Below are 17,235 nucleotides of genomic sequence, written 5' to 3' on the forward strand. Positions count from 1 at the left end.
ACAGAGGTCTTACACCCAAGACCAATTCTAACAAATCTGCTGTGACTTAAATTTAAAAGTATGAAATAGGACTGCTAATGTAATAGTAGGATCTAATCAGCAGTGAACAGAGAAATGGTTATAGGCATGGGTCCTGTGCATTTTATACTTCAGTAGAGACACATAACCTGAACATAAACAGTCTAGTTTACTTGAGCTTCACAAACATGAACTGTGACAAGCAGATATTGGGAGTATGTTGCAAATTGGAAGAATGTTTAATTCCCTTTGCTCTTGTAGTGCCTCATTTTTGTTTAATTGTACTCTCGTGTACTTCAGTTTAAGAGCAGTCATTTCTCTTATTACTCTGTAATTGTTTATGACTGCTAAATACTTCATAGCTTTTAAAATATTACTGTTTCTATTCCTGTTACAGACACATGGTGCAGATAAGCTAAACAAATGTCTAATTGTTCTTTGCTGGCTAGGTTACAGAGAAAGGGTTTTAGTAGAAGACTAAACTTTATTAGGCAAAGGAACTAAAGCTGAATATATTCACTGAGTATGTAGGAAATCAAGAAGCATTTATATCAGCTTTTGTCCACGCCCAAGGATTATTATGATAAATCATAATGTTCCAGTTAATGTCCAGGTTTGGTTGTCTGGGAGGCAGACTAATGTCACTTTGAGTATAGAAGGGATCTGTAAGTGTACTCAGGGAAAACACAGTCTTATAAGAATGGGAAGTGATGCATGTGTGAAAGGAGAGTAGAAATCATAATAATTTTCTGTACTATTTTTTCAGATAACAAAGATCACGCCTTGTGGAAACTGCACTTTATTTTAGGTATGTAAAGATGTCACAAAAAAGGTGATCTGTCTTTAAACTCTCTTGCTTCTTCTGACAAGTGTTACTCCACCAGAAGTCATAGTCTGTAGAAGACAAATACGCGTAACTTGTTTTTCATTTAGACTTTAGGAAATCTATTTATAGCTAAGTGGCTAGAAGTTTCTGTAATTCATGTATAAATCCATCTTATTCCACAAGAAAATACATTTACAGTACCTGTCTATAAATATGTCTATAACATTCATATCAAAGAAAATTTTTTTACAGAACCAGTTCTGAAGATGGAAAGTCTAAATATAAATGCCACCATCGACTACATTTTATCACTCTGTTTTAAGAGGTGTTATAGATACTACCAGAAAGATCTGCTTCCTGTAATAGAAATCCACTGTACCAAATAGTAGTGGGTTCTTTTGCCTGGTGTTTTGCTTACTTAATGTTAGAAAAGTAGTTTGAGATATTCAAAATGATCTTAGGAAACTGTATGTCCAAAACATATAACTCTAATATGGTTAGCTGTCATTCTTGTAGTAGTCTTTACCCGTAGTGGGCACTTCTTAGAAGCCTGATGAGCTTAACTCTATAGAGAAAAGCTCTTTGTCAGTACCAGACAATTTCAAAGTAACTAAAGAACTTTGAAGAATTGTAGGTGGAATGAGTGTTTTGTAAATTTTCAGGTTTGATTCAGCCTTTAATGTTATGGATAACGCTAAGGGTGGAAACACTGATATAGTAATCTAGAGGAATTTATAAGGGGTCTTTCTGCAACATGCTCAGCAGCTAAAGCCCTTCACACTTCAGTGCCTAGAATTGGCCCCAGGGTAGTAATGAATAAAAAGATTTGTTGAGCAGGATGCATTAAATGTATGAACAATGTTTAAAAGAGAGTCATCTAAGGCAGTTGGTTTTAATAAAAAACAGGAATAATAAAGGATACAAATAGTATTTTCCACTAACTGTGGTTAGATTGAAATTCTAAAATTCTGTATCTGCAGATTTAAGCACCTGTAAGGAATTCTGCAAGTAATGCAGTAATTTTGGGGCCAGGATTTGTTTAAGGTATTGAGCCTACACTAAGAGCTAGTCAACATAGAACATCTTTTCCTTCGGCATTTTTCTTAATGTGCCATTATTTTCTAACACTTACCTCCACCATTTCATTTCCTTTAATTTCTTGCTCATGAGAGAATTTGTCTGATTTGCACACAAGCTTCCCATTTACCATGTTCACAGTACACTGTTGAAGCAGATTTAAAAATTATTAAAAAATTATAAAAAATTTTAGATTTTGGAATTCAATTAGAATAAGTAGAGGACTACATAAATAGGAAATAATGATACTGATGTTTCATAACCACATCTGCTAATTTAAACTGGAGACCACAGCATTTTAATAGGAGTTTTAGAAGAAACATTTCTGTTTGTTGAAATGATAGAAGTGTGTGCTAATGGAAATGGTACAAACAAGTTTCACTCATACACAGAAACTGAAGTATAAGGATGAATAAAGAGATGCACCCATTCCTCAAATATATTACCTTTAGCTTTCTGCCATTCATAGTAGTAATGTCAGCCTCTTTTCCAAGCGTAAATGAGTTAGTTACAGATTGCATGGGTGTTTTTGATGTCACAACAAAGTCATCCCCTTTTTGTTGTATTTCAACAACAGGCTTAATATCTTTGGCGACTTTGATAAGGTCATCTGGCAATGCTGTAAAAAAGGCAAAAAAGGACTTTTTATGTTATGAAGTAGTGTGTTGATATGAAATAGTAAATTCTTTTATCTGATAAAGCTGCAAAAGATAAAAACCAATCATAGAAAGTGATGCCCAAGTTAAAAGACAAATCCTGTGTTGGATTCCTCACTTCTCTATGGGCACATTGTTCCATTCCATCTAGTCTGTATAGATTTTGGTATTATATTCATTAATCTTGTGTCAGAATATGTATTGTTTCTTTCAGTAATGGCTTGCCATGTGATGACATTTCTCCATGACGAAAACCATGTGCATATTATTTTGTTTCCCTCACCTCTTCCCAGGGAGGGTGGAGATGGGGGTTATCAGTCTAGTCAGAGCTGCAACAGTGAAAGTAGCCTCAAACTACCTTATCAGGGTGTCTGTAGCATGATCTGAGAGTATCATCTTTAGCAGTAGAGATTGGTTCAGTTATCATGCTGTTGGACTAGGCTTTTCAACTGTAACTGAATTTTATTCTACTGAATAGCTCTTATATACTCTTAAAAAGCCCATGTGAATGTTTTGTCAAGATTGTCAAGAGGGTAAGTGGATTTTTATTAATGTAGGCTCCTACTAAGTCATAACCACCAAGTCTATTCCTTACAGATTACTTAACAGTTATCACATATGTTAATCACTAGTGCTGTAGAAAGTGCCTGCACTACTAATAGCACACTGGAAATCTGTATACGTCATTGACAACTTGTTTCTAGTTGAATATATTAATAAAGTTATGTGTTAATCAAAACAAGTTGGTTTCTGGTATACTTTCATGAGGGAACTCATCTAATGTTAAGATAGGGATTTGGGAGTTATCTGTAAACTTTCTACATTGATTTGTACGATTTTCAGCTTCTTTTGATTTCCAAATCAGACATAACAGACTTACTTGGTAGGGGGTAGTTTGTCATACAAACAAAAGAAAAAAAAAAATAGAAGTACAGTAATAAAAGATGTCATGCAAATTTTGTGTTGCAATCCAAGCAAATGATTTCAAAAGTAACTAGGCACTTACCAAGGGCTTTCAGAAACTCTTCATAGTTCTCTTGAGCATAGACCTGCCAGGTTCCATTGAATGCCATTATGGATGTTATAATGCAGTTTAGGGCAGTGATGCTAGCAGGAAAGTGAGGGCCCTCCCTGGTCATTCAGATGCTATTTATGGAAAGGGAAAGGCCAGCCCAAATTGTGAGATGACTGGCTAATTATTAACTGTGAAATAACAATTATTAATCATTTATTTGTTCTTAATGATGATAACCTCTAGTTCATTCTGCTTTGTAGAAAGTCTTACCTTGACCAGCTGGTTTGGGATGTTATGTTTATTGTGGGTTACTGAACTTGGGTAATTATTCATAATTGTTGTGAAGTGTTGTATAGATTAATTTGTTTTCTTTTGTTCACAACTTCTATGTTTAATACATTTTCTGTGTCTTGGATAGAATTCTTCAAATAAAATGGCATAATTTACAATAGATGCGAGGTAATTGCTGTCTTACAGCAGGAACTTCCCAATTATCACAATATTCTCTACTGTGGGCACTTGAACCTTAAAATGGTGGGAATAAAATCCACAGATATTTCTTCCAAAATTGTGGGCCTCCAATTGCTGGAGGACAGGGAAAATCGTGTTGGAGCGGGACAGTCAGTTATGGCTTTATCCAGCAGATGTCAGTAATGTGCATCTAAATCTGTTTTAAATTCAGTTTTTGGTGGGTTTTTTCCTTCTTTTTTTCTTTTTAATAATCACGGCATACATAGAAGATTAAAGGTAAAATAAAACATGGAACATTGCTGGGAGACTGAAATGAAAGAAGTAAATAGGATGTATTATTTTTCTTCTCACCAACTGCACCAAGAATTCCTCACTCATTAAAGCTATTGAGTGATATTCCTTGCTGTCTGTGCAAGCATGACTGTTGATTTTGGAAGACATTCATTAGATTATGTGTCTTGCAATTATATTGCTTAATTCAAATAGAGCCTGTATCCCAGGGGTAGGTGACCTTTCCAAGTCAACTTTTATTACTCCATACTCGACAGTAAATCATCTATTTAAATAGAAAACCAATGCTGAACTTTTTCTTAAAAATTTACAATTTGTTTTTAGTATGTAATTTTAAAGAAAATTCACACACAAAGAGCCAATTTTGTAATTACGTTTACATATGATAATACCTAAGTACCAAGGATGAGGTATTGATATGAATAAGGCCATATTTATGTGCGGGCTGTAACACACATGGCTCTAAGAGGTACATGTTTATATTAGAGTTATTCTAGGACATGATTCATGTGTTTTACTGTAGAGTAATGTTCATGATGCCATCAGAAGGGCCTGCTTTTCTTCATTCACTGTGAGATGAATCTAGACAATTAGCTAAGCTCTCACTTTTTAATATTATTAAATTTAATAATATAAATTGTATACATTTAATTTAATTTTAAGTAATGTCTGAAATGTAATTGCCTTTGGTCAAATGATTGGCAATCCTGTAGAGGGTTGCTGTGCTTATTTACATTGACACTGGAAAAGCAGTGTCCCTCAAATAACCAGAAAAAGCACTGCTTTTGTGAGGACAGTTTATACTAGTTTGTGGAGCAAGGTAAGATGCTATTTCACTGACTAAATGCATTCAGCTGGATGATTGTATTAGGAATACAATCACTTTTTTATCTCTTACTGACACAGTTTTACTGGTAGAAGCTGTGAGTGTAGCTGTGGCTTCAGAGCAGTTGAGAAGCCACACTTTTTTCTACATCCAGAATAATCTAACATAACTAATAAACCTAAAAATCTCTTTAATTCTTAAGGATATAGGTGTCCAGTAGGATCTGAGCCCACCTCTGCAGACTTTCACTCAACCCTCTTGTGTAAATTTATTACTGCGTGTCAGTGTATATATAGAAGCTCAATGTGTTCCTCTGTAAAGAACCAAACCTTGAAAATGTCACTGCCTTGTTTTGTTCCCATATGGCTTAGGTTTGTAAAGGTGCATGCTTCAAGGCCCTGATTCAGCACAGTACTCAGGAAAATTCCTAAATTCCCATACACACACAGGCCGACTGATTTAAAGATGGATGTACTTGACAACAGTGCTGAGGTGTCACCAAGAGTATAAGTTTAATAACACACACACACAGAAGCATTTGTCAGCTACAAGATAAGCAGGAACATGTAGTGATTTAATAGGAAAAAAACTCCACTGAAAGCCTGGTTCTTATATGTGAATCCTCTGGTATTTCCCACACCGATTTACTAGGAAAGAGTTTTTCTGTAAGGTGAACATGCATGTATACACACGTGTGCACATGTGAGAATTGTTTTCTAACAACTACCAAAATAAAATACTAAAATATTACTAAAATAAAAATAGAGACATGACCCTGGATTTTAGGGCAGAGACACTGAAAGGAATCTGAAGGAGTTAAATTCCTTTTAAACTCAGTGAGACATAATTGACTAATTCATGTAGGCTTTTTCATTATAATCCCACCTGGGACTTCCTCTTCTTCCATTCCTATTGGTATGTCTCCATGCTTATAAACACTGATAGTAACCTGTCCTGTTTCAGAACCGTACTTATTCTTGACATAGATGCTGTATTTTCCTGTGTCTTCATTGCAGACTTTCTCTATGGTAATTGTGACAACTGTCCCCTTCACATCCATTTTGTAACGATCTTTAAAGACGATAACCTTCTCATTTTTGAACCAAGTGATTTCTGGATAAGGATCTCCAGATATACAGCAAGTTAAACACAGGGTCTGTTGTAAAACAGATAGCAGAAATAGATTATGAAGATATAAATAAGTAAGGAAATTCAGTTGATGAGAAATTAAGAAAAATAAAAATAAATTTTCTTAGATTTTCAATAGGTGAGATTCCAGGACTGCCCATTCCTTTTCCTGATACCCTCCAGTATAATCAGGATTAACCTGACCGAATTCACTGGGCCTGACTCATATTTGTGCTACTTTTTATAGCTTTCTTACACTGTAAAGTGACACTTAAATAGGCGCATGGTGATTTTGCAATTACTTCACAGGATTTTTATTCTGCCTGTGTACCAATAAAGGGGAATGTGACTCAGAAATGTAAGCAGCAGGTTGATATGATGGGAAAATCAGGTCCAGCGCTTAAAAGGCCTTAGTCTCATCCTATGAAATGGGAAGACAACAGAAAGAATCTGGCTGTGAAACAGACCTAGGAAGCAGTAACATCCAACACCTGCCAGAAAGAGGTTCTGTGTCACAAAGAGCACCTATATGTGCAGAAGCACGTGCATGTTTGGAAGCACCATCAACAATATAGGGGGCTGATAAAAGTATTGTGGAGGGTACGGCTTCACACCTTTGGCAATTACAGTGGCTCAGAAAAGCTCCCGGGAACATACAGGAGGGGAAAACAAGTAATTTTCTCCCCATCAGTTATTCTTCTATATCTGTGCAAGGGCCAATTATACAAACAGTTACTCAATATTACCTTGTCCTCCATGATAGTAGCAACATCTGGCAGACCTTGAACAACTCTGGCACGACCTGGGAGTGAACAAATACGACCTTTTAGTTTTCTTATCAGCATACCACTTGGCTTTGTTTTGCAGAAGGAAGGAAATTAATTTACTTACACTTTTCTGCTACTGCTGCTTCCCTGAAAGCAAGAGATAAAATTATAGTGGTTTTATTTATTAGGCATTGTATTCTCAATACAGAATATGACACTCAAAATAGATTTATCTGTGAAAATATTTAGGCAGGAACTTACTTTAGCCTTCTGTGCTCAGCCAGGGCATCTTCAAAGGCTGCAAGGAATGAAGAGGTTTTAGGGAAAGTTGCCGTTCATTTCATTTGACTTAGTAGATTTAACATAATGCATCACTGTTGGAATTACAGATATTTGTGCACATAGATATGTATAATTATCATCTAGACTGTATCTATATCTGCCTTAAGGAAATGTGACTTTATTTATATACTACTGAAATAAGTGGGATCTAGTACTCCCTTTCCAAAGAGAAGTCCAGAGGAGGAAAAAATGCCAACTTCGAACAGTTTGGAAAAGTCTTTGTAAACCTGAAGCCACATTCTCTTTTCCAAGATGCCACCTGTAAGCTCTGTTGGCCTATGGAGGAATTGGACACATCCCAGGAGCAGCTGCCCTCCCACTCCTCCTTTCCCCAGGATTGCCATACACTATGGCAGCAAGGCTCCCTAAAGGGTTCAAGCCTTTCTGCTGCGCACTTCTCTCCCCGTGTTTCATCTAACTTCTATGAGCACTTCACTTTCCTTCTGAACCCAATTTCATAGTGTGCTGTTACAGAACTGTGGCTCCAGCTCAAATAAAGGAGAGAGGAATCACTGCCCATGATCTGAAGGAATCTTGGAAAGCAGCTCAGGTATCTCATTCCTATGACGGTATTGTTTGACTCAGCTTACCTTGTCCAGACAAGTCAGTTGACAGTTTGCGAGAGTTGTTCCCATCAAATAACTCCAGGGTGTATTTTCCCTTATCTGCATCTGTTGGGTTCAGTATGTGAAGCCAGATCTGATTCATTGTGCTCCCAGCTTTCAGTCTGTCACGGCTTTCCAGTTGTTTCTCCCTAAGTAAACAAATGATACCATTTCAATAGTATTTAGTAGAGCGGTATAAATTAGAGCACTAACTTTTTTTTAGACCTACACTGCTTAGACTATGAGGGTGGGAGTCAGGACCTTACTGTTAATTTCATGGAGAGTTACGCACTCAGTCACTTTTGAAAATGTCATGGGACATCTAGCTGTGCTTTTAGGCAGTTTGCCAAAGCTCTACAAACTCTACAAAGACCTCTTAGTTCTTATTTAGGAGATTAAATAGGATTTAGATGTTGAATATTTGTAAGCATTTAGCCCTTAAACGTTAAAAATTGGCCTCCTTATATACATGCGTAGGTGGTATCTAATAAAACACCATTTCTCTATTTTGTGAAGACATTATGAGGCTAAATTAGCTAGTGTTTGGAAAGAATTTTATAATGTTTGGGAATATTTGTATTCAGAGTGGGGGAATAGAGTGGTTTAGGGAAGTACAAGTAGTAGAAATAAAGACTTTGAAAAAAACAACTTCTTTTCCTGTCTGTAACCAAGGTGGCTGTAACTGAGCAGTACCTTAAATGCATCATTAGTATTCTAGTAAAGATGATCACTTACAAATATTTCTGCAGTGCTAAGATAAAAATAACATGACTGCTTACTTTGGAATTCCCAGGCATGTTTCAGGATGCAGAGTGAATTGTGGTTTTCAGCCCTTACTCAGAGAGATCTACCATTGCCTTAAAAAGCTATGGGCTCAGGCCCAACGTGTTTAATTTTGATGATAAACAGTTACAACGAACAGTACTCCAGAAGCCTTGCAAATAACTTTCGGGGACTTACTTGTGATACCAAGTTGTTTTCATGTAGTCTGTGTAGTACTTCACATCTGTGTAGATTTTGATGCCTTCTTCAGTAGGTTGAATTTTCAGAGGTGTAGCAGAAAGAGCTAATAGTGTAATTGAAAGACTGAAATTGAGGAGGATGTTCAAGAATGCACAGTTTTACATGTTATGCAAACAAAATCCCAAGCAACCTATTAACATTTGTCTCTGGAGAATGTGGCTAGCTGAAAGTAGGATGGTATTCTACCTCTTGGAGACACTGGATCTTTTAGCAGCTGGTAGAAAAATGTCAGCATCTCTTCTAGAGGCTTGGGTCTGGAATACACATCATAGATAGGAATAGTACAACTTGGCCAAATTCACATAGCAAGTGATGTGACAAGGAGCAGGCTGCTGGCATGTAAAGGTCACAGAATTAATTTGTAACTGCAGAGGGTTTTATGTCCCTGGGTTTATTTACTGACCATCCTCCTTGACAGTTTGAAGGTGCTTCTAACACTAAGCAAGAGTAAATGGGTGGTATTGTCCTTGATCCAGAGACAGCTCCTGAGCAGTTTGCTCTGATCGTGACACCCCACCTTTCTCCCCTGCCATTATTACTGTGTCAGCTGATGAGAAAATGACATACCACTGATCCTACAAAGCTCCTTGAGAAGGTCTTCAAAGGCTGCAAAGACACAAAGATTTAAGTGTCTATAAATACAATATTTAGCAAATCACATCTGATCTACCAACTTAATTTGATTATGTTTAGAATATATTATATCTAGTAGTTAATCGTTGTCTTTTTCTGTTGCAAAGCTTACTTGGAATGGAGTTTTTGCCACTGACTCATTTATTTTTAGATGCTGGGCATTTCTTACTAAATTTAGATGCTTCTGTCTTCCTTAGCACTCAACATGTGCAACAGACTGCCTCACAGAAAGCAGATTTATGTATCAGATTTAAATGATAGATTCCAGATGTCAGGATAGGATTTAATCTTGGGAAGCAGAATCTTCTGACTGATGCTGAGATGAAGTGATTGAAACATTACTGAGCTTTTAACTGTGGTGCTTGACAGAATTTATAATGAGGTCATAGCTTGATAAATGACTATATATGTAAATGACATTAGAATGTCAGACCTGCATATTTATTTTTCAATTTCCAGAGCATGTTCAGAAAACTGAAAAGTGAAGCAGGAATCTGCAGTAACATGTAATTGTTTTTCCACCTGATGTTGTCTTTAACAACTATTCTGTCGCTGTAATTCAGGCTAGAATTTTTGTCACTGGTTGGGGATGCAGAGTGGAAATGGAATTTTGTTCTCCTGATGCTTCAGAGTACTGGCTGAACTTCCAGGAGTGAAAAGTTGTCTGTGGATTATCAAATGAAGTACAGTATGGACAGATGCAAAAAACAGCTCTGAGATCAGATACAAAGGAGACTTATTCTGTTTGTTGGGCTTGGTATAACTCTTGCAGAATGAGACTGTTTTACATAGTCCATTTTATGACTCCAATCTCACATGAAATACTTGTGATTTTTAAAATGATCAGCATATATACATATGCTAGAGTAGATCAGGAAACTCTTTAAATTTGACCAGTAACTTTTTATGCATGTTTTAATCCCTATAAAAGCATGTAGGTACTATAGTAATTAACAGTGTGGTAGAAAGTTATGAAATTTGTTTTTAAGTCCAAAATTAATCCCAGGCAGGGGTGTGAATGCATATTATTGCCTGATACAAGGTTCTCTTACCTCCTTTTGTGAGATCAAGTTGGGTGTAGTCCTCTCCTCGGTCATCTGAAACGAGTGCTTTGTATTGACCCTCATCTGCTTTGGTTATCTAGCAAATACATATGCACATATGCAATATTTATTAAAAAGAAACAAGCAACAAACCCAAAACCACCCCCCCCCCCCCCCCCCAACAGAAATTTCACAAATCATTGAAATAGGGCAGGATTTGGAAAAGGGGGAAAAGCTGAGATTTTCTTCTTCCCTCCCAATGAATTTGGCTGGACAGATCAGAAAGGAGGGCAAAAAAGGCAATTAGCCCCAGAATCTCCTTTGAAAGGTTAGAACGGGCCCTGGTTCATTATGAACGGATATGTTGTCAGTTACGGGGAGTCAGTATCTCAGCTTTTGCCTCAGTCACTGTGTAGCACCACTGGGTGCCTTTAGTGGTGTACGGTACAGGTCTGTCTGGGAATCTGTGATGATGAATGCCCACTGCTCCATAAATTTTCCTCATGTTGCTTTGCCAATGCTCTTGACTTCCAGCCTGCAGTGTTCCTGCTGGTCCTCAGACTTGTGTGAGCAGAGATTCCTGTTCACATACATTTATCTACTTGTTTTCTATAAGTGATACGGCTGTTTGAAATTAAGATGAAAAATCAAACCCAAACAAGATTCAGATTAGCCATGCAGAGATTGCACTAAAACTCTTAACTGTACTGTCAAGCTCCCTTTCTTCAGCTATATCTTCTCTGAGGCAGAGTTAAGATTACAAGGGGCATTATATCAGCTTGTCTGGCCTTCTCTATAGGTCAAGCCATAAAATTTAATTCAGTTACTTCTGTAATGAGCTCAGTAACCTTTTTTTTTTTGTTGTTACTGAAGTTCATCTCCAGAATAGGCAACCAGTCCTGATGAGAAAACCCGAAAAGCCCACACTTTCTTTTTAGCCACTCAGGACATGTTAAACTTTTAACAGCCACTCACTGTTAAAAACATCTTATTTCTAATTCAGATCTATCTAACTATAATGTTAAATGGTTTCTTCTTTTGTGCTTTTCTCAGCGTTTGTTCAATTTCTTTCATTTAGTGGACACTACCCAAAACACACATGGAATATTAATAAGATCAACCCATATTTTTTGCATTTTCATGTGATCACCAAAGCCTCTGAGTTGTTTTATGTTTTTCACCTTTTTAATACGAAGAGTTCCTATCCCAGTCTGTGGATCAAACACACCACCTGCTCGTGCTTTCTTATTGAAGAACCATTGGAAGCTGGTGTCCTTTCTCAGGTTTGTTGCCTGTTTGAAGTCAACATTTAGAAGTCAGGGTCCCGAGTGCATGTTATTTCTGAATGCCTGGATGTCCTTCTACTATGAAACATCACTTGCCTTAGAGGATTGCTCCAGAATCTTAGAAACTTCCTTCTTTATTAAAATTTCTGTCCAAAATATGCTATCTCTTAACTTTCATTGGTCTGCAGATAAGCATTTGGATGAGCACTGTTTATACCCTTCCCTTAAAATTCACATCTAAAATTTAATGCTAAAGGAATTGAGACTGTGCAGTTGCATCACATAGCTGTATGTACCTTGCAGGTAAGGAGTACTTCACAGTTCTCGGTAACCTTGCATTTCAAGTTCTCTATAAAATGTGGACCTGTAAAAGAAAATAAATGTCTTTTGCAATGCATTTCCACACCTCTCAAGTGTTCTTTACAGAAATGCCTCCATCTAGTGGTGAATTCCCGCAGTGCGGTCTGTAGGGAATGCTTCATGCTACTGAGTTTTGCATGCAATAGGCACCACAGTTTAGAGCATGTAATTATTGCTGGTTTTGTAATGTCCTTAGGTAACGTATCTTCGTTGAGGAATTCTATCTCAAAATGTAGTTAATGATGCTGCCTAACCAGTCCTTATAACTCCACTTTGCATCAAGTCAGTGTAGGAGCTGAGAGATATTTCCCAGGTGAATTGCAATAGAATAGAAAAGCCGTATACTTTCTGATTTTCTTCCTGATTCTGGGAGGGTAAACTGGAGGACAGATTACTTTATATACACTTTCATATTATACTAAGCATCTCTGAAGACAGGAGACTGGACCTATACTCTGGTGTGGTATCACAGTTGTTATTAAGTGAATACTTTTACCCCTGCTAGAAAGGGATCACCTTTCCAATTGTAGTATTTTTTCTCTGAAACTGTTTTATAAACTTCATTTTTCATGAATGTAAGATGGGGGTTAAGATGAAAGTGGAATGTATGGTTCTTTTTAAACTTATCTACAGAATCCTGTTTTCTGCAAGGAAAGTGAGTGGATCTTAATTACATGGTATATATTCAGCTTGGACAATTTTCAGAATTCAGTAATGTTCAGTGTTACCGCACTGCTGCAGAAGATCTATACTGAGGATTGTGGCTATCGTGGCTAAATTATTTTGATTTTTAAGAGCAGGGTAGGGTATCTTAAAATAAGAAATCTTATCCTAGTCTATTAATCAGCTTAAATAATACACTTAAAAAAAGATGATAAAGAAAAGTATTTTGAGTACTCATAGCTTTGCTCTGGTTTTGCCATCTTGTTGGCATAGTTCTGGCAAGTCATTAACCTTCAGCTTGTCTTACCCTGCTTTTTCTTCCATTCTCTCCGTTTTGCATCAGCCTCCTCTGCAACTTTATCAAAACCTATGAGAACAGCAATGGTCAAAGTCAACAACCCCCCCACTGTTTCTCAGTGTAACACTTTAGAAATTTCTGATCACGAAAAGTATTATCATTAGAGCTGTGATATTTGTTTATAAGACATCTCTAGTGCATGAGTTACCTCTGGTCCCCACTGAACCCTGAACAAGTTAGTGCCATCATTCTTTCATTGTACTGCTTGCTCAGACCCTAACATTTATTTTCCTTAAAACAAAAGAGTCTCTGAAAACCTGACTATTATGCATTTAGGAAATGCAATATTACTTTTGACCATACAATAATGTAGGCTAGAAACCCTGAAATTAAAATGTTTAAAAAGTAAGAAACACAAAAGAAGGCAGAGAGCATACAATTTACCTCTGTTGCAGACAACCGCATATAACTTTAGTTATCTCTACTTCCTTCATTGACAGTAAAGAAAAATGGGCACTTTTAGAGCACAATTCACCAAACTTATTTTATATCCTGAACTTAGCATGTACTGAATCACTCTGTAAAACTGCCTGTTTCTCTCCACGGGTTGTAAAGAGAATCAAGTAGACTTGACATTTTATAGACACTTTCCATTCAAAAAGTTTGGAAGCTTTAGAAGGTCACTTGAAAGCAAACTGTTTGCAGGAACTGAAAATAGAGATAGACACTCTATGGGGAAGTATTTGAATGAGAATCTTGTTACTTGCTATTTTTAAATTAAAAAAGGCTCTCTGTACTAGCATATACAAGGACCCTGTATGTTTCATGTTCAGCTTGCTTTGTTGCTTGGACTTGTCCTCGAGTACAGTTGACACTGTTTTCTTTATTGCATTCAGTTTAATGCAATTAACCAGCTGTTAAATACGCTGAATTTTCAACCTGATCCTGTCCTGTGATAAATGAATACATGTAGTAACATGTCATACAGTTTGCTGCCAAGACACAGTTTGCCATAGCAAGATAATATGTAAAACATTTGGAAAAAACCCCTAAGCATTCCACTGGATATTTTGCTTTAGCAGACCATTTTTATCATCAAGGACCCTATTTATAAGACCAAAAGCTTCAATTTATGTTGAAGAGAAATTCATATAGTTTCTTACATGATCCCTGGTCTTTAAACGTGTGCTAAAATAAATATTTGTTCTCTCCATTCCCAGTGTGCCATTATAACTGTTGGAAATACTTTAGGGCCTTAAGTGCCTAGAAAACTTTCCACTGAGCATGGCAGTCTATATTTGATCCTGAATTTCCACTTACATTCATCCAAAAGAACTAGGGTGAATTGATTTTTAGCTTTTCCATCTTGCAGCTGGGCTGTGTACGTCCCTTTATCATCATCACAGAAATTCTGGATTATCAGTTCTACGAGACCTTTTCCTTTGACAAAGTTTATTTTATGTGTCTGTGTAAAACAAAGGAAATATGATAAACTGAATAGTTTTTCCACAGCGGAACTGTTCCAAGGTCAGATCCTGGCACAGCATCTTCTACAACACTCAGACATTACAGTCCTTTTATATATGTATCCTCATATACTTCCCTCATCTTATAGGAGTAATGAAGCCAATGCACTCTGATATTCTATATTCTAGGATTCATCTATTATTTGTTTATGTACATAGGTATCGTAGAATTGCTTACAGCAGCACTTTTCTCTGGGAGAAAGTTTCTGTTAAAGCCACATAACACAATACATTCTTTCTTGTTGGATATTACAGACTTTTCAGCTTACCAGAATCTGTATGAGTTTTAGTGTAATGGAAGCGTTGCACTTAATTATACATCTGTGGCATGTAATTGCATATTTGGGCAATGATGAGTAATATTGCCACCCTCTTGACATCATGCAAGCACTACTGAACTTTTTACACATACACCCCAAAACCTGCCAGATGCTTAAACAAAAATATCATCATTATGCCTTACTGCCTTGTTTGCTCTAAGCAAATATTATCATTGCGAAGAGCTTGACAAATACTTTGTAATCATGCATAACAATGTCAGTTTTCCAGTGTAGAAAAGACAGTTCTTAGAATAGACAAAGCCCTTAATAGGTTCGCTACACATTGCTGGTTCGCTACATATGGCTTTAAAAAACCCCAACATCGCAATAACAGCTCTGAAATTCTTTGGCCTAGTCCTATCCTTTTGTTATATCTTTTCTTTTTGTTATCTTGGCATTGCTACACTGCATTTAACTGACAGGCAAATGATTTATATTGTTCTTCATTCTCAACTGTTCTCCCCTCTGGTCCTGTCATTCCAAATACTTTTAAAATGTTATAATATTAACTTGATATGGGAAGACAAGGAAGAGGCTAGAACATTTTATTTAAATGTGTCAGAAGGTTGGAGGGCACTGTAACACATGATGCAGTGTTATTTCCAGTGCCTCAGACTGAGAAATAAATCACTTTCATCTGCTCTTAGAATTCATGAGATTTATCCGTATTCAGTTCAAAGAGATAGGGTGGAAACCTTGCAGCTTTGCTTGGTAAAGCAGAAGAAAAATATCCTGTCTCATTGTGTGAGATGGTATTTCTTTAGCATCCACTGAAATGAGTCAAGTTTGCTCATCCAAGACAAAGCTCTCTGTCCTGCCCAGGTGCATTTGTAGTATCAGACGAATTACACGCGGCTGAGGTTTGTTGTCAGAAAATTCCTTTATAAAAGGGAAGTCTCTGCTGTGGCAAGATTGTCAGAGGCAGCCTCTCAGGAAGAGGGGATAACAGGAAAGCTGGATAAGGAGGGGATGTTCAGTATTACCACTGAAGGTTTTGCTGGCAATAGCACAGAGGAATATTACACTGTCTTTAACTAACAGCATCGATGCTGTAGCCTTGCTTGATACTAGGACTGGACAGCTTGAGAATCAGACAGTTTGGCTTTCTGTTTATGCACAGTGGAAACCCAAGCCCTAGAGTCTTCCAAAAACACGTATCAAAATATCTGATGGGAATTTAGAAAACTGGGAATGCACCCATTTGCTTTATCTCCCTGTTCAGCAGGGGGAAAGTAAGTCAGAATTAAAAAAACCAAACCAAAACATACTGGAGTACTCGTAAGCTCCTTGTCATTGAAGATTAAATGCAGCTCTGCATTTGGTGACAGCTTTTCAACCTCCAGCCACAGCCGTACTTCTCCTTTCTCCAGAATATCAATGTTCCATCCAGATATCAGCTTGATCACTGGAAAACAACGAGAACCATGGAGGGGAACCATGGAGGCAAACCACAGAATTTGTCTCAGCCAGGGTTATGCCAGGGTTCCCCTTTCAGAGTCTATACATATGGTAGTGGGTTCTTACTGGTTCAACTTACATGGGTTCCTGATTTCATGGCTACGTTTCAGTAACTTGTCCAGATCTGAAACGCAAAGAATAGCAAGTCATTTAGATTAGTACAACTAGCCCAAAATGAATTCATTGTATTAATTTAATTTAATTTGTTAATGAGCTTTATTTATGTCAAGAAGAAGATAATAAGTACAACACATTCGATAGCGGGGAGGACTAGAAAAGGTTGTGAAGATAATTCTTAGTTATGTCTGAATAAAATGTTGGCTGTATCAATTCAAGAAACTTCTTAAAGAAGTTTTAAATCACTGTGGCAGTGTAGCTGTGTGTGAAATCTGAACTGTAATGGAAAAATGACCTTGGAGCATGGAACCTTTTCTTAGGGGACTGTAAAAGAAACGGCCTTTGAGCCTTCAAGGAATGGGAAATATCTTTCTAATGATGCCACTATCATTATCACTTACTATTCCTCTATGAGAAACCTTCCTCTAAACATCTAATATTAGAAAATTATGGCACATTAGATTTGTGTTCTTGTCAATTATTAGT

At 37.0% G+C, this 17,235-nt stretch overlaps 2 protein-coding genes across 3 annotated transcripts in view; both read right to left on the reverse strand.

Annotated features, from left to right (window-relative positions):
* Positions 1-801: 801 nt before the first annotated feature.
* LOC115352094 (fatty acid-binding protein, liver) lies at positions 802-3,729 on the reverse strand. The gene is made up of 4 exons (XM_030039769.2): positions 3,584-3,729; positions 2,368-2,540; positions 1,977-2,066; positions 802-912 (listed from the first exon to the last, which is right to left on the reverse strand). Exons 1-4 carry the CDS (start codon positions 3,714-3,716, stop codon positions 862-864), a joined length of 447 nt encoding a protein of 148 aa, XP_029895629.1. The 5' UTR covers positions 3,717-3,729; the 3' UTR covers positions 802-861.
* Positions 3,730-5,668: 1,939 nt separating this feature from the next.
* MYOM3 (myomesin 3) overlaps positions 5,669-17,235 on the reverse strand; it is a 29,476-nt gene continuing 17,909 nt past the window's right edge. For both annotated transcript variants that reach the window (XM_030039766.1, XM_030039767.1), the window contains 14 exons: positions 16,712-16,756; positions 16,443-16,579; positions 14,649-14,793; positions 13,338-13,397; positions 12,304-12,371; positions 11,903-12,013; positions 10,731-10,818; positions 9,613-9,651; positions 8,983-9,088; positions 8,008-8,171; positions 7,337-7,373; positions 7,200-7,222; positions 7,055-7,110; positions 5,669-6,336 (listed from right to left, as the gene is read on the reverse strand). In XM_030039766.1, the coding sequence (XP_029895626.1) occupies positions 6,037-6,336; positions 7,055-7,110; positions 7,200-7,222; positions 7,337-7,373; positions 8,008-8,171; positions 8,983-9,088; positions 9,613-9,651; positions 10,731-10,818; positions 11,903-12,013; positions 12,304-12,371; positions 13,338-13,397; positions 14,649-14,793; positions 16,443-16,579; positions 16,712-16,756 (1,379 nt within the window). In that variant the 3' untranslated portion in view covers positions 5,669-6,036. The remainder of the gene's footprint in view (positions 6,337-7,054; positions 7,111-7,199; positions 7,223-7,336; positions 7,374-8,007; positions 8,172-8,982; positions 9,089-9,612; positions 9,652-10,730; positions 10,819-11,902; positions 12,014-12,303; positions 12,372-13,337; positions 13,398-14,648; positions 14,794-16,442; positions 16,580-16,711; positions 16,757-17,235) is intronic.

Source organism: Aquila chrysaetos, chromosome 16, assembly GCF_900496995.4.
Source record: "Aquila chrysaetos chrysaetos chromosome 16, bAquChr1.4, whole genome shotgun sequence".
Taxonomy (NCBI): domain Eukaryota; kingdom Metazoa; phylum Chordata; class Aves; order Accipitriformes; family Accipitridae; genus Aquila; species Aquila chrysaetos.

What these genes read in the sequence shown, in the direction of transcription:
- LOC115352094 (XM_030039769.2), bottom strand. Translation starts at nt 3,716, where the DNA reads ATGACCAGGGAGGGCCCTCACTTTCCTGCTAGCATCACTGCCCTAAAC. An exon ending in AGAGTTTCTGAAAGCCCTTG is followed by an intron (nt 2,541 to 3,583) that starts GTAAGTGCCTAG and finishes CCTTTTTTACAG; the next exon opens with CATTGCCAGATGACCTTATC. An exon ending in AAGGAAATGAAATGGTGGAG is followed by an intron (nt 913 to 1,976) that starts GTAAGTGTTAGA and finishes TGTCTTCTACAG; the next exon opens with ACTATGACTTCTGGTGGAGT.